Source organism: Danio rerio, chromosome 14, assembly GCF_052040795.2.
Source record: "Danio rerio strain M-AB ecotype USA chromosome 14, GRCz13ab, whole genome shotgun sequence".
Taxonomy (NCBI): domain Eukaryota; kingdom Metazoa; phylum Chordata; class Actinopteri; order Cypriniformes; family Danionidae; genus Danio; species Danio rerio.
The window spans coordinates 3,095,001-3,118,157 of NC_141034.1; the positions used below are offsets into that span (position 1 = coordinate 3,095,001).

At 37.9% G+C, this 23,157-nt stretch overlaps 1 protein-coding gene and 1 long non-coding RNA gene across 5 annotated transcripts in view; one reads left to right on the plus strand and one right to left on the minus strand.

The window, feature by feature from the left end:
* The window catches only part of fgf18a (fibroblast growth factor 18a), a 43,395-nt gene extending 35,871 nt beyond the window's left edge, over window positions 1-7,524 (plus strand). For 2 of the 4 annotated variants that reach the window (XM_087280256.1, XM_087280255.1), the window contains 2 exons: window positions 4,057-4,158; window positions 6,648-7,524. In XM_087280256.1, the coding sequence (XP_087136382.1) occupies window positions 4,057-4,158; window positions 6,648-6,664 (119 nt within the window). In that variant the 3' untranslated portion in view covers window positions 6,665-7,524. 4 annotated transcript variants of the gene reach the window in all.
* Window positions 7,525-21,824: 14,300 nt separating this feature from the next.
* Window positions 21,825-22,804, minus strand: LOC147833824 (uncharacterized). Its single transcript, XR_015507185.1, has 2 exons — window positions 22,662-22,804; window positions 21,825-22,208 (listed from the first exon to the last, which is right to left on the minus strand). It is a non-coding gene; the product is annotated as an uncharacterized LOC147833824 (long non-coding RNA).
* Between the last annotated feature and the right edge of the window lie 353 nt (window positions 22,805-23,157).

Here is a 23,157-nt window from a genome sequence, read left to right on the forward strand (position 1 = left end):
GCCTGGTACAAAAAAAGATTTTGCTTAATACAGCTAATATTACCCTTCATGACAACTGTGAGGGGGGTGAATTTTTTTATAACTCATCCGTTTCCTTTATATTAAGTTATATTAAGTTTGCATAATTAAGGGCGTGGCCACTTGAGTGACAGCTAGGTCCCGCTGGTCGCTGTCACATCACCTCAGCTGAATCCTGCAGATTAGCCACTGAACTCGGCATATTTATCGTATTTCTGTGTTGTTTTATGTGGCTTTACACAGTCAACTTCCTTTTGGACTTGTTTCCTACAATTATTAGATGGCATGTCATGCTGAGTGCGCTTAATTGTGCTCACAAACCATTCACGTGGCCTCCGTTTCCCATGTGAGTAAAGGTATATACTTATATACCATCTCTATACATGTATTTGTTTTATTTAAGATCATTTATTGTTTATATTTATATTTAGAGCTGTAATGCACTCCAGAATCTGTCAGATTGATTAGCTGTGGGCTCTAGAACAGTCATCTGAAGTGTTGTCATACAGTGTTATTCTGGATTTCATCAATAGTCTTACATTAACTAACACAGACTATCTGAAGTGTTTGGAAGTAATTCACGCTTTCCTCCTGTTGAAAAACGTCATAAGAACAATGTTTAGTGGCTCAATGTGTTACAGCAGTGTTTTTAAAAGTCTAAACACTTTATTGATATAGTAAACAACCAAGCACAAGTGGTCAGAACACAAACGAGTCGCAGGTGATGAAGTATTAAGCGTTCTCCCAAAGTAAAGTGTCTGAACCAGGTCCAAGCAAACTGTCAGCAGGTGTCTGTAGCTCCGCTCACTCTCCGCCTCTTTGCCCTTGTTTGGTATCCCGCCTCGGGTGTGATGATGCGGGAACAAAATGGCGACGGTTGGCCGCGCGTACTTGTGGCTTCTTTTGCGCTCTTTAGAAACCTATGGGTGACGTCACGGATACTACCTCCATATATTTTACAGTCTATGATTCCACCCTACTGCCCAAATGGGAAAAGTAGACAATGTAAATAGAGACAGAACTGCAAAGTCGTGTGCAAAGCTGACACTGTTCATCAGAGCACTTTCTCTTTCTGGGCTTTTTAAAGAAGAGTTAAACATGGGAATGCCTCTAATTAAATTTTTCTTCTGCCCCAAAAGTAATACCATTCTTTCCTTTAAACTGTAATGGCCCTCAGCAACAGAATGATTTCTTATTCTTATTTAACAGACAATTAAAACAACACAGATGTTTAACATTTTACATGACACTGTTTCTTTTCCCGGGCGACGCAGTGGCGCAGCGGGTAGCACATTCGCCTCACAGCAAGAAGGTTGCTGGGTCGCTGGGTCGAGCCTCGGCTCAGTTGGCGTTTCTGTGTGGAGTTTGCATGTTCTCCCTGCATTCGCATGAGTTTCCTCCGGGTGCTCTGGTTTCCCCCACAGTCCAAAGACATGCGGTACAGGTGAATTGGGTAGGCTAAATTTTCCGTAGTGTGTGAATGTGTGTGTGTGGATGTTTCCCAGAGATGGGTTGCGGCTGGAAGGGCATCCACTGCGTAAAAACTTGCTGGATAAGTTGGCGGTTCATTCTGCTGTGGCGACCCCAGATTAATAAAGGGACTAAGCCGACAAGAAATGTTTCTTTACCCCACTTTTGGCGCTCATAAACAATCATAAAGCCCTCGTGCTGCAGGAATAAGGAGGTCTGCTGAAGGTGCAGCTGTCGTGCAGTGTGGGGTTGTGTATTTAATAAACTACGGCAGTTTACGTTCACTGAACGGTAAGATTGTTTAATAAATCCATATGAAACAGTCCCTTAAAAGTCACGTCTCGCTTTGAGTTTCGGGCTTTGACGCGTTTTGCATTCACACTACAAGCGTACCGTGCTCAGGCGTACCTCTTCCAACTGGGCCAGGGCCGGCCAAGTGAACAGTGCCTAAGCCCGATTCAGAGCACTCACACTTCTCAAACGATCCGGGAAATGGGCCTGGGCACGGTTCGGATAGCATAGTGTGAGTATGCCCTAAGTGCATAAGTACATAGTGTATAGTGTGCCATTTGGACGCAGCTAGTGTTTACACGGCGCAAAAGCGCGCTTGTAGGGGAGTGACGTGGAGCCAATCCGCAAATCACAGCACATCATGTTAACTGACCAATCAGAGCCTCTTTTGGGCGGGCCTTTCAGAGGAACTAGGAAATCTGACAGCCGTTTTCATGTTAGCTTAGAAGCTGTATGTATTCAGAGTAAGATATATGAAAAAATAACATGATTTTCTACAAATAAAGCATGAGCACACATTGCTTTGCACCTTAAACACAACCATACCTTAAAAATACAGTGGCCCACCCCTTTAAAAACACTGTTTTGTTCAATTAAATGTAACACAGCAAATACATCACCTAAAGATACGTTAAAGTAGACTGTAATTAATCATCATCATTATTATATTCTCCACTGCATTCAATTAAACTCCCAAGATAATAATACAAATGCACAAAACTCTAGCGTTTATATTAAGTGAATAAACGCCCTCAATGTGATCTTGGCCTGTTTTGTGCGATTCGCCTCTATTAATCTGTCATCGTGGAAATATTGTTTCCGAAAAGCTTGCATGTTTTGGCGATGGACTCTCCTCATCAGGAAATGAAGGAGATAAAGAGGGAAGGACGGGCGATGGAAAGGGGGTGAGGATGAATGTATTTACACAGCGAGGCAGGGATGTCTGGATGAGCAGAGATTGGAGGACCACAAAGAGCTTATTGATCTCTGTGACCCCTGCGCTCAGAAAGGTCACGCAGGAGCCATTTCAGCGCTTTAACTGCCATATCCTGAAACACACACACTTACACACACACACACACACACACACAGGGGTTGAATGACCTCAGAGGAGGCTGACGGTGAACTATAAAACGATAAAAGCAGTGACAACCAATTGCTAAGGCTTTTTTTCACTGATCATGCTTCCGCTGTCATCTCTGAAGATTACTGCAGTGTGTTTTACAAAGAAAAAGCCATTTTAATCTTGAAAGTTCATCAATAAAGTGCATTACTTGCCATTTCTGAATTAAATTTGGGAATATTCAGTGTGAAAATGCAACCCAAGCTCTTATGAAAACGTACGTTTCTGAAGACCGCTATTTACGTGGCCGGAGGTACATATGGCCGCATTTCGTTTTTTCAAGCGAATGCTATGGCGTAGTGTGACGCCGCTCCTCTTTGCGCTTGCCGGCTGGGCTGACGGCTTGACTCCTCCATGTGGAGGGCTTTCCCACCACAACCAGTTTGTCCGGTTAGCTCGGAGGAGGAGCCGGCTGAAGAAGAGCGGTTCCAGAAATCAGGTAAGACGAAAGACAGAATCCAAAAAATAAAGCGAATGAGTTCGTAACGGGGCGAGAATGCAGTGAAATCCGAAAACATGGTCAAAATCGGACGAGGGCTTTTAATTTTCTGCACGGCTTTTGTAAATCGTCGCTTGGGTTTAGGGAAGAAGGAGGAAGATGGCCGGGTCGGCCGATTGGCCGGCCGCCCAGTCAACCGTTCAATCATTCAGGCAGTCGGAAAGACGGTTGCTCGACAGCGGCCTCTTGCGGTTTTTTACGTGAGAACAGCTTGGGCGCGAGAGGCGTTCGAGATGCGAAAAAGCGTGCACAGTGGCGGATTCGCGGAAACTAAAACTGCACAAATACGTATCTCCTGAGACAAATTTTGCAGTCTCCAGAAACGTCTGCGGGGCTACATTTCCAGAATGAGCTTGGGTTGTGAAAATGGCTTCAGCCAACACGGTGGCCGAGTGGTAAGCACTGTCACCTCACAGCAAGAAGGTCACTGGTTCGAGTCCCGGCTGGGTCAGTTGGCATTTCTGTGTGGAGTTTGCATGTTCTCCCCATGTTGGCGTGGGTTTCCTTTCAGGTGCTCCGGTTTCCCCCACAGTCCAAACACATGCGCTATAGGGGAATTGGATGAGTTTATGGATATTTGTGTGTGAGTGTGTGATATTGTAAAATGTAAATATCTGAGTAACGTCTGTCCGTCTGTGTCTCTTCACAAGCCCAGCTCGTAGTGGAGGCAGACACGTTCGGCAGCCAGGTGCGAATCCGAGGGAAGGAGACCAACTTTTACCTGTGTATGAACCGCAAAGGAAAACTCGTAGGCAAGGTGAACCTCACTGCACACACACACACACACACCTGTGCTTTTATTTTACAGTAAATATCTAAACACTCTTTAGAATAATGGTCTATTGGTAATGTACTAACTAACTAGGGTTGGGTACCGAAACTCGGTGCCATAATACCTTTGTAACCGGTATGCACCAGGCCGATTCAGCATATGAATTTCGGTGCCTAATTCCGGTGCCACTGGTGCTGCGACAAGAACGTAAAAGCAAGTCGACGGCTGTCCACGGCGCTCAGAGCACGACACAGAGCACCATCTGAATAGTTTCATTTGAAATAACATGTGAATGTGCGTGTCTGGTGTGTGATACTTTCAACTGTTGCGTGCGCGCAGTGCCGCGGCTCAGAGCGGCGCATCCACTGTGTGACGCCCTTAAAAAACATCGAGGGGTGCATCAAAGGCACACATAAGTACACGTTGTGTCACACCATCTCTAAATATTTAATTCTAAACAGCTTTGAGGGATAAGGATGCCAGCGATGTTACTCGTTTGTTCTTGTCGCTTATAGAAGGCAAAGCGTGCAGTACGGCGCATGCAGTGAGCGACTTCCTTCATCAGCACGCATGATGACATTCATCTAATTTACTTAAACTAAACACTCTAAAGTGTGGCTGTATTTTACAAGCAAGGATTCTGACACACCAACATGCAGCCAGTGCTTTAGAAAAGTTGCGTGTAATGGGTGAAACACGTCAAACTTATGAAATGTGAGGGCTCATGGAATCAACTTAAAGGTGAGGAATGGACTGTGTTTGACAGCTTGCGCCATCACTTTCAGTGAGTACGCTTACATGGACACCAATACTCTGATTTTAACATGATTAGACTCTACCACGTAAACAGGGATTTTTGATTATCTTAAAGGACCACAGACACAAACTGGGGAGGAAACATTTATAGGCCTATAGGGATTTATAGGGATCTGTGTGCTATAACATGTAGAATCATGAATGTAACATTCAAAAAGCAGCTCATGTAAACACCTGACTCATATTATTGTCTTATTCAGATTAAGGCAAATCATTAGATCACTGATGTCCATGTAAAAGTAGTCACAAGCCTCAAACCCAGAACAAAGGTGTTCCCTGAATTTGATGACAGCCTGTCCGCAGGTTAGTAGTAAGCTAATGTAATGTTAATAGTGTTATGTAAATTTTGCATTCAGGCAAACAAACAAATGATTATAAGAAATATATATATGCAATTCAAGTATATATAAAAAAAGAATTGGTGTTTACTTTAAACTTATTATAAAAATATGTTTATATTGTTCAATTATAATGATTCAAATATTTTTTGTCGAATAATTTTGTGGCTAAAAAGGCACCGGTACCATTTTAAAAGTATCGATTTAGCACCATCGAAATAACCCCAAACGATACCCAACCCTATTACTGACATTAACCAAGTATGAATAATTTTATAAAGCATTTACTAATCATAGTTCAACAGGAAGGGGTGGCATAGTGGCTCAGTGGTTAGCACGGTTGCCTCACAGCAAGAAGGTTGCTGGTTCGAGTCCCAGCTTGCTCAGTTGCATTTCTGTGTGAAAAATGCTTTTCTTGCTTAGATTTTTTTTGTCTTGTTTCTAGTCATAATATCTCAAATTCTTATATTAAGAAGCATTTTCTAGACAAGCAAAACATATTGTCTTGTTTTGAGAAATAATATGCCAATATTAAGTGAGTTTTTCCTTAAAACAAACAAAATAATCTGCCAATGGGGTAAGCAAATTATTAATTATATTTATTAAATTATTTTTTTTTCCTTGCACGTAGGACTATTTTACTTACCTAATTGGCAAATTATTTTGCTTGTTTTAAGGAAAAACTCACTTAATATTGGCATATTATTTCTGAAAACAAGACAATATGTTTTGCCTGTCTAAAAAAATCTTCTTGATTTAGGAATTTTTAGATATTTAGACTAGAAACAAGACAAAAAAATCTAAGTAAGAAAAGCATTTTTTGCGGTGCATGTTTTCCTGATGTTGGCGTGGGTTTTCTTCGGGTGCTTCGGTTTCCCCAACAGTCCAAACACATGCGCTATAGGGAAATTGAATAAGCTAAATTGTTCATAGTGTATGTGTGTGTGTGAGAATGTGAGAGTGTATGGGTGTTTCCCAGTACTGGGTTGTGGCTGGAAGGGCATCTGCTGTGTAAAACACATGCTGAAATAATTTGCAAACTCCACACAGAAATGCCAACTGTCCCAGCCGGGACTCAAACCAGCGACCTTCTTGCTGTGAGGTGACAGTGTTAACCACTGAGCCACCGTGCTGCCTAAAATGCAATTATACACATTAACAGGGTATATCATAAGTGTATCATAAGAAAAAAGGTTGAGAAGCATTAATACAGATGACCTCAATGCTAACAATATCTGTTAGCCTTTCAGAAGCATTAGCCATATATGTTAATGTTGTAGCTAACACGTTCGTTTCCATGCGCTCATTTGTGTCTCCTAGAAGGCCAGCAACCGTAGCGCCGACTGCGTCTTCATAGAGAAGGTTCTGGAAAACAACTACACCGCGCTAATGTCTGCGCGCTACACAGGATGGTACGTGGGCTTCACCAAAAGAGGGCGTCCTCGCCGCGGGCCGCACACGCTTCCCAACCAGCAGGACGTCCACTTCATGAAGCGCTTCCCGCCTGGAGAACAGCCGGACCTGACGCCGTTTCGCTTCACTACAGTCAGCAAGCGGAGCAAAAAAGTCCGTGCAGCGCGACCACGCTAACACCGTGTACATCCCAATGCTAACGTTTACAGGATGAAGCGGGATTAGAAACTCAAGCAGGACCGTCCCGTCTTCCTTTAACAGACAATGAGGGTTGCATGACTTTTTATTCCACTGGGTTGGAGCTACAACCATAGTACTAAATACTAGCTAATTTCCCGCAGAGCTGTGGTTTTTTTACGACAGCTCTCTCTTCTCTGATATGGAGATGACTAACCAAAGCAGACACAAGCAAAACAGCCGGCCCAGACCCGGGGCGGAGGATGAATAACCCAAAACACAAGCACAGCGGCCTGTGGATGCAGAGCGGCCTGAGATTTGGACGTGATCCCGCTTGAGGGAGAGCAGCAGATATACCTGAAACAGACACTGAGAGTGGAGAAACTAATGACAGAGAGGCCAAAAATGAAGATTCAGGGATGCGGTGCTCACCTTGTGTCAACTGAACTTTCACCAAACAGTTCATAGTGAAGGTGTCGATGTAGCTTTTGGAGGAACCAGAAACACTTTGATAGCGGTTGCTGTAATACATTCAGGCAAGATGGTCTATGCAACAGCTTTGTGTGAGGAAAAGACACAATTTAAGTTATTTTTTTAATAATAATAATAACTAAGATGATGATGATGATTAATAGTAATAATAACAATAATAATGATAATTCGGTATGGGTCGTTATTGAACGATTCGTCCATTTTGAACGAATCTTCAATATGACTCAGGAACTACGAGTCCTCTCAGGGAGTGATTCGTTCATCCGCGCGTGCGCACATTTGTGCAGGTGGAATCGTTCATTTCAAGTCTTTTGAGTCGTTTATGGCGGAAAGGCAGTAGCCAATCATTTGGTTTAGAGCCAGAAAAAGAATTCCCTGCTGAAAAAAACAGCTTAAACCAGCCTAGGCTGGTTTAAACCAGTCTTAGCTGGTCAGGCTGGGAGATGATCAGCTTGACCAGCCTAGCCAGGCTGGGAGCCCAGCCAAAACCAGCTATGTCCAGCTTAAACCAGGCTGGTCAAGCTGGTTTTAGCTGGATTTAGCTGATCATTTTCCAGCCTGACCAGCTAAGACCAGGCTGGAAATGGCTGGAAACCAGCCCAAAAATGGCCAAAACCCCTCTAAAACCCCTCTAAAACCAGCCTGGGCGACCAGCTAAAACCATCCAACCAGCCTAGGCTGGTTTAAGCTGGATTTTTCAGCAGGGTTGAACCATTCACCTCTCGAGTCCTCTATTGGGTTTGAGTCATTCGTTCCTCACGGGCCGATCATATGCGTTTAGAGCTGGAAAAAGAATTGAACCGTTAATCTCTCGAGTCCTCGGGTTTGAGTCATTCTGTCACGTGATGAACAAACGACTCAAGAACCAGACGAAAAAAGAAAAAGAATGAATGAATGATAATAATAATAATTATTATCACTGCCGCCTAATAATAATAATTATTCTTATTAGGCGACAGTTATTAGCTAAATTGGCTGTAGTTTATGAGTGTGTGAGTGTGTATGTATGAGAGTATATGGGTGTTTTACAGTGTTGGGTTGTGGCTGGAAGGGCATCCGATGTGTATAACATATGACAGAATAGTTGGTGGTTCATTCTGTTGTGGCGACCTCTGATAAGAATTAATGAATTAATTAATAATAATAATTATTATTATTATTACTATTCCCAGGGATGGGTTGCGGCTGGAAGGGCATCCGCTGCGTAAAAACTTGCTGGATAAGTTGGCGGTTCATTCCGCTGTGGCGATCCCGGATTAATAAAGGGATTAAGCTGACAAGAAAATGAATGAATGAATTATTATTACTATTAGGTGACACAGTCATTAGTTAAATTGGCCGTAGTGTATGAGTGTGTGTGTGAATGTAAGCGTGTATGGTTATTTCACTGAAGCTTATCTGCTGCGTAAAATATATAATAGTTAGCGGTTCATTCTGCTGTGGCGACCTCTGATAATTAATGGGACTAAGCCGAAGGAAAATGAATAAATTATTATTATTATTATCAAAATTATTATTATTATCATCATCATCATTTTGTTTGAGGAATGATTTGGCATAAACACAGTCAAAAAATGGTTGATACATAAACATAAACACAGCTGAATAATCATAAGCTGATTTTGGAAAATAAAAGGGTGAAATGTCAGCTGATGCCGCTTTAATTTCATACTTTGCCAATGTTTGTGTTGGCACTTGAACTGTCACTATGAACTGTGGAAAACAGGAACATGAGAGTGAGTAAATGAGGACTGAACATTCATTTTTGGCTGAACTTTTCCTTTAAGCTAATGAACGAATCGAATGAATGAATGAATCAAATAAATGAATGAACAAATGAATGAATCAAATGAGTGAATGAATGAATGAATCCAATAAATGGATGAATCAAATGAGTGAATGAATGAATAAATGTATGAATGAATGTATGATTGAATGAATGAAATGAAATGCTGAATAAGTGTGTGTGTTTGAGTGTGTGTTTGTCATGACGCATTTCAGGTTGCATTAAAGACCATGAGGGATATAATCATGTGACTTATATTGAAAGATGGCCATTGCTGGATGGACAGAATCTACCAGAACTGGAATGTAAGAGACAATAATGAGGAAACTCATTTAAAGCTGCACCAAACAAACGAACAGACCAAAGACAAGCGGCGGGATTGAGTCTCCACAAAAACAACACGACGAGCAACGTTCCTGTTTGGACGACAAGTGGAGGAATGCTGCTACTGGAAATATAACGGGAACCAAAGTCTTATACCAGCTTATTAAAGGGAAAGAAAAAAACAGTACAAAACTTTTTTTCTAAATATAAATATAAAAATATATATAAATATATATGAAGATTAATGCTGACTAAGTGATATTACTTTGACTGCTACTATCATTGTTGTTACTATAAAAGAATTTCACTTATTTATTTTATCTCTGTGTATGGCAAAATCCTTTCCCAAGCCAGTAAACTCTACAGAAACGTGTCCGTGTTTCAAAACATACATGTTGTGAGAGTCATCATTATAAGCAGACAGCGAGTCGACACCCTTATGAGTCAGTATTACCTCTTTATTAACCTGGTTAGTGATGCATCTTGTGACCATAACCAGAAGTGTTTTTAAAACTCACATCAGCATAGGAATGACTCCTCAAGTACTGGTATTTGCTGAAAAGAGGTGTGTGTTGCTTTAAGAGATATGACTTAGCCTGATGGATGATAAAACACTGAGAGATCCAAACCATGTGCACAAACTAGAATATGGAACATTGCTAAGCAGTGCTGAAGACCTCCCTGAGCATCCTAGCAACCTTAAAGCAATGTATAAATATTTAACAAATCACATAGCAACACCCTAGCAACCACCCCAAACATTCTAGCAACCTCAAAGCAATGTGGAAAACTTTAGCAACCACATAGCAACACCCTAGCAACCACCCTGAGCATTCTAGCAACCTTAAAGCAATGTGTACATATTTAGCAAATCACATAGCAACACCCTAGCAACCACCCCAAACAATCTAGCAACCTCAAAGCAATGTGGAAAACTTTAGCAACCACATAGCAACACCCTAGCAACCACCCTGAGCATTCTAGCAACCTCAAAGCAAGGTAGAAAAGTTTAGCAACCACGTAGCAACAACCTAGCAACCACCCTGGACATTCTAGTAAACCTAAAGCAATGTGCAAATCTTTACCAACCATATAGCAACACCCTAGCAACGGCCCTGAACGTTCTAGCAACCTCAAAGCAATGTGGCAAACTTTATCAACCATATAGCAACACCCTAGCAACCACCCAAACATTCTAGCAACCATAAAGCAATGTGGAAAACATTAGCAACCATATAACAACACCCTAGCAACCCCCCCCCAAACATTCTAGCAATCTCAAAGCAATGTGGAAAACTTTAGCAACCACATAGCAACACCCTAGCAACCACCCTGAGCATTCTAGCAACCTCAAAGCAATGTAGAAAAGTTTAGCAACCACGTAGCAACAACCTAGTAACCACCCTGGACATTCTAGTAAACCTAAAGCAATGTGTAAATCTTTAGCAACCATATAGCAACACCCTAGCAACAGCCCTGAATGTTCTAGCAACCTCAAAGCAATGTGGCAAACTTCATCAACCACATAGCAACAACCTAGCAACCATCCAAACATTCTTGCAACCAGAAAGCAATATGGAAAACATTAGCAACCATATAACAACACCCTAGCAACCACCCTGAGCATTCTAGCAACCTCAAAGCAGTGGCAAACTTTATCAACCATATAGCAACACCCTAGCAACCATCCTGGATATTCTAGCAACCTTAAAGGAGGAATGTGTACAATTTTACTAACCATATAGCAACACCCTAGCAACCACCCTGAACATGTTAGGAACCTCAAAGCAATGTGTACATATGTAGCAACCACATAGCAACACCCTAGTAACCACCTGGACATACTAGCAACCTCAAAGCAATATGGCAAACTTTAGAAAATTTGGAAAAAAATTTTCAACCACATAGCAACACCCTAGTAACCACCCTGAACAGTCTAGAAACCTTAAAGCAATGTGTACATATTTAGTAGTCACATAGCAACACCCTAGCAACCCTGAGTTTTTCTTGAAATCTTATTTTACATTTCTTCTGTTCTGATTACTTGTTGTTTTTTTACTGAGTCGACATGTTGATTTTCTATATTACCTTGCTTAATTCTGATTCTGACCAAAAAAGTCTTAATTATTATTGAAATTAATCAAAATTTTGTGGAGGTTTTTGATGTAATTTCTCGTGTATTCTGACTTTTTTTCCCCTCAGAATTGTAATATTTTAATTATAATTTGATTTTATTATTATTAATAACAATATTATTATTTATCTTTGTATAGCACATTTAAAACATAATTCTACTTGTGCTACAGAAGTAAAAACAGCTTTGTATAAAAGTGAAACAATTAATTAATTAAATAGATAAAAAAAATTGAATAGGGGGTGCCACAGTGGTCACCTCAATAATAATAATAATAATAATTGCTTACATTTATATAGCAGTTTTCTGGACACTCAAAGCGCTTTTACACTTTAGAGTCTCTAATGCAACAGCAACAGCAGCCATATTGCACCAGACCGCACACCACACATCAGCTGATTGGTGAAGAGAAGCTAATTATGATATGGGGATGGTTAGGCAAATTTGGCCAGGATGCCGGGGTTAAACCCCTACTCTTTTTCGAAGAACATCCTGGGATTTTAAATGACCACAGAAAGTCCTGGGTTTCGTCTCAAAAGTCGGCGCTCACTGAGCAGTATAGAGTCCCCTTCACTATACTGGGGCATTAGGATCCACACAGACGGCAGGTTGGGCTAGTCTAATAACACCACATCCAACAGCATCCTAGCTTTCCCGTGTGTTCTCCCATCCAGGTATTGACTCTGCTTAGCTTCAGTGGGTGACCGTGTGAGAATTGCAGAGAGCTAGCTGTCGGTTCGAGTTCATACCTGCCAACACTTCTGTTTTTCCTGGGAGTCTACCGTATTTCAGACCAATCACCCGCAACCATCCCATTTTGTTATTACTTACGGAAAACTTCTGTAACCCCCCCCCCCCTTTTTTTTTTTTTTGGTACAGTCTGTAAACACCCCAAGGTCGACAACTTTGGTACAGTACCCGATTGCATCCTATCCCGGTTCTTAACAGTGTTATTCAGAGACGTCACCCCCGAACATCTCCCCCCCTCCCCCCACCAAGCACTATAGGTGAACTGGATAAACTTAATTGCCTGTAGTGTGTGAATGTGAAAGTGTATTAGTGTTTCCCAGTGCTGGGTTGCAGCTGGAAGGGCATCCGCTGTGTAAAACATGTGCTGGAATAGTTGGCGGTTCATTCCACGGTGGCAACCTCTGATAAATAGGAGATTAACCTGAAGAAAAATAAATTAATGAATAATAATAATATATAAATATTATTACAGTTTTTAAGTATTTAATATTATTTATACATTTATTATATAATTAGTTATGTTATTTATTTAATTGTATGGAAATTACAAAAGTAAAAATAAATAGATAAATATTTTAAAAGTATAATAATAATAAAAATAGACAAAAAGTTCAGAATATGTAATACAGAAAAACATGATTTTTGTAAGTTATGAGTTAAATGAATAAATAAATTATTATTTTTTATATGAAATTAGAATTGCAAAAAAATTTAAAGTTCACAAATGATAATAAAAAATAAATAAACAAATAAATAAATATAAAATTTTAATAATAGCACAATATAGCATAAAATAATATAATACAATTATTATTACAGCATTCAAACATGATTTAATACAGAAAAAATATATAAATTATTTAATATTATTTATTATATAATTATTTATATTATTTTATGGAAATTAAAAAAAAGTTTATGTTAACGTGATCTAATACAGAACAAAATTTGTATCAAGTATTTAATATTATTTTTACATTTATTATATAATTAGTTATGTTATTTATTTAATTGTATGGAAATTACGAAAGTAAAAATAAATAGATAAATATTTGAAAAGTATAATAATAATAATAATTTTAATTATTGTTGTACAAATCATGTGCTGGAATAGAAAATTTCAAAAAGTCACATTTTAAATTTACATACTTACATTAAAGCTGCATAAATAAATATGTTTCCAGCTATATTCCATGAAGACCTGTTGCTTATATCTAAAACAGTCAACACACACACACACACACACACACACACACTGCTGTCACCAACAACCTGTGATCCTGGCAGTCTCCGGGCCAGCTGAGTCAGCGGGAAAAGCAGAAGGAATGAGAGAGAAACAGACTGTTCTGGAGGCGAAGCGCTGGAAAGATTGCGCCGGCCAAACCCAGAGGAAGGTGTACGGTAATGCTGGAGGAGGAAAGAATGCTAAATATGTGCGTGAGAACACAGGGCTGACCTGAGACCTGCAGGAATTATGGGAAAAAAACATCTCCCACCGACCCACAGGAAACACACACACCCTCCATCACACACACACACACACACGGTCTGCTCCAGCCAGACGCGCAGAGGTCACACTCACACATATTCATATACACCCTCGCCATGACACACAGCGAACACGTCTGACAGACAACAACACACCCTGCACCAGATGGACACACACACACACACGGTATACATGCGGTCAATGACTGGAGAAAAACAGACATGGATGAATCACAGCGATAGTGCCAAGAACACTATTTCACACACACACTCACACACATCAGAAAGCCAAATATTGTGCATAAACAAAACAGAAGTCTATTTTTAGGATCATATTAGGATACATTTTCTGCATCTGATCTGCTTTTGAGACATTATAACCCTGTGGCCTATTCGCAACCTAAAAATTAACAATTCTAATTAGACTAAATGAATAAATTAATTATTAGCCGGCTGCTAGCCCCCTGCAATTATCACATGGTCGCCCACTGAAGCTCATCAGGGCTGCACCTGCTTAGTACCTGGATGGGAGACCACATGGGAAAGCTAGGATGCTGTTGGAAGTGGTGTTAGTGAGGCCAGCAGGGGGCGCTTAACCTGTGGTCTGTGTGGATCCTAATGCCCCAGTATAGTGCCAGGACTCTATACTGCTCAGAGGGCACTGTCTTTCGGATGAGATGTTAAACTGAGGTCCTGACTCTCTGTGGTCATTAAAAATACCCCGATTTAACCTCGGTATCCTAGTCAAATTTGCCCTCTGTCCATCATGGCCTCCTAACCATCTCCATATTATAAGTGGCTTCATCACTCTGTCTCCTCTTCACCAATCAGCTGGTGTGTGGTGTGCGGTCTGGCACAATATGGCTGCCATCTTGTCATCCAGGTGGATGAGGAGATAATAATAATTATGAGATAATGATAATTATAATAATAATAGTTATTATTGTTGTTATTATTATTATTACGATTATAAACATCTAATAAATTAAATATTTTCACTTCATAGAAAATTCTAATAAATTATTAAAAAATAAAAAATAAATAAATAAATAAATAAATATAAAAAAATAAATATAAAAGATCGAGTATAATAATAATAATACACTAATATTATTTTTAGAATAGTAAGAAATTATTATTTTGTTGTTGTTATTGCAGTATTCAGACATGATGTAATACAGAAAAATATGTTGTTGTTTTTTTACTTTATTATGTTATATAATTATATTTACTATGCAAATATAATGTCCATAGTGTATGATTGAATACAGTATGCGTGTTTCACAGTACTGGGTTGCAGCTGGAAGGGCGTTTGCTGTGCAAAACATGTGCTACAATAGCTGGCGATTCATTCCACGGTGGCAACCTCTGATTAATAAGAGACTAACCTGAAGAAAAATTAATGACTGAATAATAATAATATATAAACATTATTACAGTACTCAAACGTGATCTAATACAGAACAAGAATTGTATCAAGTATTTAATACTATTTATACATTTATTATATAATTAGTTAAATAATTTTATGGAAATTACAAAAGTAAAAATAAATAGATAAATATTGAAAAAGTATAATAATAATAATAATAATAATAGACGAAAAGTTCAGAATATGTAATACAGAAAAACATGATTTTTGTAAGTTATGAGTTAAATTAATAAATTAAATTATTTTTTATATGAAAATTAGAATTACAAAAAAATTTAAAGTTCTCAACTGATAATAAAAAATAAACAAATAAATATTAAAGTCTAATGATTTTAGTACAATATAGCATAAAATAATATAATAAAATTATTATTACAGTATTCAAACATGATTTAATACAGAAAAAATATAAATTATTTAATAATATTTATTATACAATTATTTATATTATTTTATGGAAATTAAAAAAAGTTTAAAAATTTAAACAAATTTGAAAAAAAAATATTTAAAACAATAATAAAATTTATATTATTAATATAATAATAATTAATATTATTATATTAATATTCTAACAAATATAAAATAATATTAATTATTATTATTATTATTATTTTTATTATTATTATTGATTATAATATTATAATTAATAATAATATAATTAATAATAATAACAATACATGATATAATACAAAAAAATGAGGGTTTTTTTCCCTCCTAATTTTAGTTATTATTAATGAATATTTGGAATAAATATGACAATCACAACTGCAAACATTACTTCATTTCTTTATGCACTGCTACAGTACATATAAATCCTGTTTTTTAACCTTTGATGTGGTGTGAAACACGACCTGGACATCTGTTCCTGCGACTCGCCCAAACACACACACACACACACACACACACACACACACACACACACACACACACACACACACACACACACACACACACACACACACACACTCTTCTGTAACATCCAGCCCTGAAAAAATTCACCAGACGGCCACTTTCACCACAGCGTTCAGACTGAATCCAGGTCATATTGCTCTGCAGTGAAAAACCGCAGCTCCATCACACACTTTTCAGCACAGAAACCACAACGCCACCGACACACCGCAGCCAGAGCCACAGTGTAAAACAACGACTTCTGACACACACAAACACACACACACTCTCAGCCCATGACAACACGCCGATAAAACGCGGCATTCTCATATGCATGTGGTTGAAATGGGCTGAATCGCCTTGCAGAAGTCCACATTCCCAGACAAACACTCCGCTGGCTGTAAAAGGCTGGAGGAATTGTTGGAAATGTGGGAAAGTCTCTCGAGGTTCGCCAGGAGCCGAGAAACAGGTGCAGAGCGGCAGGCCCACGTTCGGGATTGTTTGCGAATGCTGGGAAAAAAGACATGTTTATGACATTCAGACCTTTCCTGAACCCGGCCCGAGCTGCTTTCTGCATTCCTCCCAAGAAAACGAATATCCTGATAATTAAATCAAAATAAGATCCTCATCATCTTTAAAGGGCACCTATTGTGCTGAAATCACTTTTATAAGGGGTTTAAACACAGCTGTGTGGCAGCAGTGTGTGAATATGACCAGCTTCATATTTAATTTAATTATTTATAATCACACTTCATGAACACTTTAATTGACATTCCTCCTTTGTATGTGTCATCAGAGGGGGAAAGCCACACCCACTAGTGACCATCTCTTTCTCATTAGCATAGGACATTAGTTTTGATTTTGAATCTGCCACTATGCTGACACAAAGGCATTTGTAGCTCCGCCCTCTTCTGAAAAAGAGCACAATCTCATCTGAATTTAAAGTGACAGTCACCAAAATGACTCGATTAGGATCAAAGCCCATAAAAGGCAGATTCAAATCCTTATAAAACTTTATCTGTGTGGTATTTTGAGGTGAAACTTCACACACACACACACACACACACACACACACACACACACACACACACACACACACACACACACACACACACTCTTGGGACATCAGAGATATAGTTTAGATCTTGTAAAATGGAGCATAACAGCTCTCCTTTACCAACAACAACCAACCCAGTCTCATTCTGGAAACGTAGCCCCGCGGACACATCTGGAGACCGCAAAATAGGAAGTACATATTTGTGCAGTTTTTGCTTTCGCGAATCCACAAAAGGCCGCTGTGCATGCTTTTTCGCATCTCAAAAAAGCCGTCGGACGCCGCTGTCGAGCGACCGTCTGTCCGACTGACTTAATGACTAACGGTTGACTTGGCGGCCGGCCATTCGGCCGACACAGCCAGCCTCCTCCTCCTTCTTCCTCCCTAAACCCAAGCAACGATTTACAAAAGCCGTGCAGAAAAAGAAAAGCCCTCGTCCGACTTTGACCACGTTTTCGGATTTCACCGCATTCTAGCCCCGTTACGAACTTAATCGCTTTATTTTATGGATTTTGTTTTTTGTCTTACCTGATTTCTGGAACCGCTCTTCCCCGCACTCGAACCCAGTCATCGAACACGGCTTGCTCCTCCTCCTCTGGGCCTCCGCTCCGCCGACGTAACATGACGAGCTAACCAGACAAACTGGTTGCGGCGGGAAAGCCCTCCACACAGAGGAGGTGAGCCGTCAGGCTGGGAGATGACCAGCTAAAACCAGCTTGACCAGCCTAGCCAGGCTGGAAATGACTGAAAACCAGCCTGTAAGTGGCCAAAATTCCTCTAAAACCAGTCTGGTTGACCAGCTAGCTGGTTTAAGCTTTTTTTTTTTTTTTCAGTATTGGGACATTATAATCACTCCCCTACAAAAGCAAGCTCCTGATTGGTTAACGCAGTGCAAATGTCCACTGAACTTTCCTATTTGAGTGCTGGTCAAACATGCAAACTGCTCAACTCATGTCCAGTCATTCGCGCGAATGACGTCTTTACATCTTTGGATTGGCATAACATGTGAATCACTCGCGCTTGACGCTTCATCCACGTCAGGTGTGAATGCAGCTTTATATTTTCAATAAAATATGGCAAGTCAATTTTACATAATGTCCAAGTCCAGTTTTTGACAGGCACAGAGACATATAGGGGTTGATTTATATCACTCATATTGACAAGAAGCTTTGATGTATCATCATTAAGCTGTCAATTGTCCACATAGCAACAAAACAGACTAACCTAGCAACCATTCAAAAACAGTAATATCGCTACATCAGAACATCGTAGGCACCTGGGTATAGGCTCGTTTGACTCATGCTAGCTAGCAAAATGGGACTTCCTGTGTACTATGCATGGTAACAATGATCAGCAAAATGCTAATAAGGATTAGCTACATGCTACTAATGATTATCTAAGTGCAATAACATATGTTCGAAATGCATAATAAGTAGGATTTGATCAAACATGTAAGAGTAGTCATTTAGTAACCCAGTTTACATTGCTGCTAAGCAACCACCATGCCATAAACATTTTAGCAGTTGCCGAGCAGCCACTGTGCTTTCTGCTAGCAAGTCCTAGAACAGTCACGTCTTTCTCAAGCCAACATCAAAGTTCGTCAACGAACTTTAGCTTCTAGTTTCTACAAAGATTTGCATTTTATTATGAATTTGGTCCTGCTACTATTATTATTAGTTTCTGTTAACGAATAGTTTCCGTATTTTGTGATTCACAAGTGTTTTTTCGTTTATTTACGGTTGTGAGTTGCATTATGGGATGTTGATCTCTGCTCTGTTGACTTTTGATGTTGAAAAACTCTACAGTTTAACAAAATGATGTTTATTGACACTTTAGTAGCTTGAAATATTATATTGTATAAGTAATAATATAGAGAGGAATAAGTCTGTATAATAACAGAAAATACCCTGGCAGTTTATTAAAGGGTTTTTGTAGAGCAATTCACAACACCAACCCAGACAATATAGCACTTTTTACTATTAAAAATTATAATAAAGTCACTTTTTTTTTTTTTAATTTTCAAGGTTAAAAGTTGTTGGTAGAAAGATCAAGGTCCATTAATGCAGTTCAAAAGCAGAAATAAATGGGGAAAATAAAAACATGAATCACAAAAATACAATAAACAAAAACTGCTTATTCATGGATTTTTTTTTACAGTGTGTTACTGTTGTTATTATTTACATAAAGAGCAGGTTGTTTTTAAGCAGACTCAGACTTCTTCTGGGCCTGCCTGTGCTAGTTTGCTCTCTCTCTCTGCACTGGTTATGAATTTTTCCAGTCTATTCTGGACGAGTTACACTTCTGCATTTAAACGCTCCCGTTTGCCAAGGAAAATCTATTGAGGACATATTAACATTTCCAAGCATAAGTCCACCCAGGGGTGAAGGTGGTTGGCAGGGTGTCTTGAGCTGAGCGTAACATGTTTTATCCAACTGGAACAACACTCGCAGCACCCAATCACACGTCAGAGATCTGTGCAATGTGACAAGCAGCCAGATCCAGGTATCAGACTAAGAAGAAAACTTTAATTAGGTTTATCCAACGAAAGCCAGTTTTTGTTTGTTTGTTTGTTTTGGTTGTGAAAAAAAGACCTTAAAAAGACCTACTAAAAGAACGTCTAATCCTAAAACTAATAATATGAATACTACTAATACTAAACAAATACTAATAATACTAAATGAATACTAATAATAAGAATAGTACTAATACTAAAATACCAATAATAAAAATATTAATACTAATTGAATACTACTAAGAATACTAATAATTAATACTACTAACAAGAATACCAATAATACTAATACTAATTGAATACTTATAATAAGAATACTACGAATACTAAAAAACTATTAATTCTAATAATAAGAATTCTAATACTTAATTAATACTACTAATAAGAATACTAATAATACTAATACTAAACGAATACTAATAATAAGAATACTACTAATACTAAACGAATACTAATAATAAGAATACTACTAATACCAAACGAATACAAATAATAAGAATACTACTAATACTAAACGAATACTAGTAATAAGAATACTACTAATACTAAACAAATATTAATACTAATAATAAGATTACTAATACTAAATGAATACTTATACTAATAATAAACAAATACTACTACTAATACTACTACTAATACTACTAATAAAAGTACTAATTATACTGATACTAAACAAATACTAATAATAGGAATACTACTAATACTAATACTTAACAAATACTAATAATAAAAATACTACTTATACTAATACTAAATTAATACTAATACTAATCATAAACAAATATTACTAATAAAAGTACTAATTACACTGATACTAAACAAATACTAATAAGAATACTACTAATACTAATACTTAACAAATACTAATAATAAAAATACTACTTATACTAATACTAAATGAATACTAATAATAAGAATACTGATACTAAATTAATACTAATAAGAATACTACTAATACTAAACAAATACTAATAATTATTACTACTAGTAGTTCATTGTTGCTCTTATAGTTGTGTAAATTGCTTTCTTGTCCTCATTTGTAAGTCGCTTTGGATAAAAGCATCTGCTAAATGACTAAATGTAAATGTAATAAGTAAATTCTCTCGAACTGCATACTAGTTTGCATAAATCTGCATTTGCAAACCAATCTTCTTCAATGATATGATGTAATGGAAAAGTCTGTGTACATAAATGACTGAATTTAATTAATGAATTATTGACTTACCCTAACATCATGCAAATCCGTAAGTATTAGGTCTTCTATGAAACATAAAAGAAGATATTTTGAAGAATGTTGTTGATTGCTACTTTATTGTTGCTATATTTCCCAGATGATGTTTAACAGAGCAAGGAAATTTTCACAGTATGTCTGATAATATTTTTTCTTCTAGAGAAAGTTTTATTTCGGCTAGAATAAAATAAGTTTTGATTTTTTTAAACACCATTTTAAGGACAAAATTATTAGCCACTTTAAGCTATATTTTTTTCGATTGTCTATGGAACTAACCATCGTTATACAATAACTTACCTAATTACCCTAACCTGCCTAATTAACCTAGTTTAGCCTTTAAATGTCACTGTAAGTTGTATAGAAGTATCTTGAAAAATATCTAGTCAAATATTATATATATATATATATATATATATATATATATATATATATATATATATATATATATATATATGAATCCAAAAAAGAACCAAAACATTTCTATTATTTACTTTCTATTATTGATGGATTTTTAAATGGTGTCTGTGGGGAGGAAAAAAACTGTTTAAAATGTACAAACAAATTCAGAAAAAAAAACACATAAAGCAATTAATAAAAGAGGAAAGCAATCAAATAAATAAATAAATCATCTATAAATGTACAAAAGACATTAAAAATAAATCAAATAACTTGATAAAACCCCAAATATCCAGCATAATATTTTAGACATTAGGATGATAATTTATTAATTAATTCTAGCTTCCTGCAATAAATCCTTTTGCAAAAAGAAAAGTTTTATTTTGTTTAGGGGAAATAAAGTGCTGTGCAGAATCCTGGCCAACAGAGACTTTATTAAATATGTAAACATGGGGCTTTTCAGCATGTTTTTGACCATAAATTGATCTTAGCAGAAGCAAAACAAACAAGACCTCTTCAAACTTTGCAAAACAGAACAAAAAGACACTTAAACAACACCGCACTTGAATTGAGAGTGTTTAACGTACAAACCAAGACAAGACAAGATTTCTGGCAGGATCTTCTGTGTTGGCTCGAGTCTGGATGAACCCACAGCCTCTGGCGGTCTGTCATCCGATTATTACCGACTCAAGCGCGCTCTGAGCGGCGGCGGATTCGGGAGCGTCCGGGCCTGTTCAAGCTGGAGACTCACCGTGGATCTACACTGACACCTAGCGCTCAGTCTGAACACTGCAATGACACCTAGAGGTTTTGTCAAGCAAAAGTACTTTTGAGAGGGTCACAGAGGAGTATACAAGCTCTGGGACAAACTGTTTCCTCATTAACAAACCGCTATGCTGCTTATTTGCGTCTCCTGTGAATCATCTCGACACCATCCAAGTGTCGTTAATTTCATTGGGGGTGAAGTTGTTTTATATTCGCACATCATCCTTAATAGGTATAATATCAGAAAAGTATTCATTGCAAATTCTAAATAGGGAAATCATATTTGCAGCCAACGACTATCTAAATACAACATTGGTCACAATCAATCAAACAGTGCTAATGTTGTTTTGAAGTCATACTTACAGGCGATTTTAGACCGAATTCTCAACGTAGCGTAATAAACAATATAAGGACCGCTAAAATTAACTAATGTCCAAATATAAAACCAACATTACCCTAATTTAAATAATATAGATTAACTTGTCCTACCTTATTGGAGAAGCAACAGCAGGTTAAGTTAATCTGTTATTCGCGAATCTTTCTGCAGAGTAATCTCCTCAGGTGTTTGGATAACTACGCATTCAGAAGGGAATGTCCAAACAGGTCTTTAAATTCAAATTGTTGCTGCAGATGAAATATTACACAGAAAGCGTGATTTAAATATTTCCCAGTTGGCTAGATAATAGTCATTCAAACAAGTCGAAGTATCTCTACTTGACGGTTGGTCTCGCGCGTCCGCCATGTTTGTAGTTTGTTTACACTTTTTCGAGAGTTTGTAGCTCCAGACAGATCTACATTTCGAGTTTCTACTGGAAATAGTAGATCATCCGGAAAACCTTTTGTCATACTCTTTTCACCATACTATGATTTGGGACATTTTTTGTACACTATTTTAGATAGAGAGTATGCGAATTGAGACACAGCTTCAGTTTCATTTGGAAGGCAGGTGTCATCCCTATTTTTGTTCAGATGGTACCATTACTTT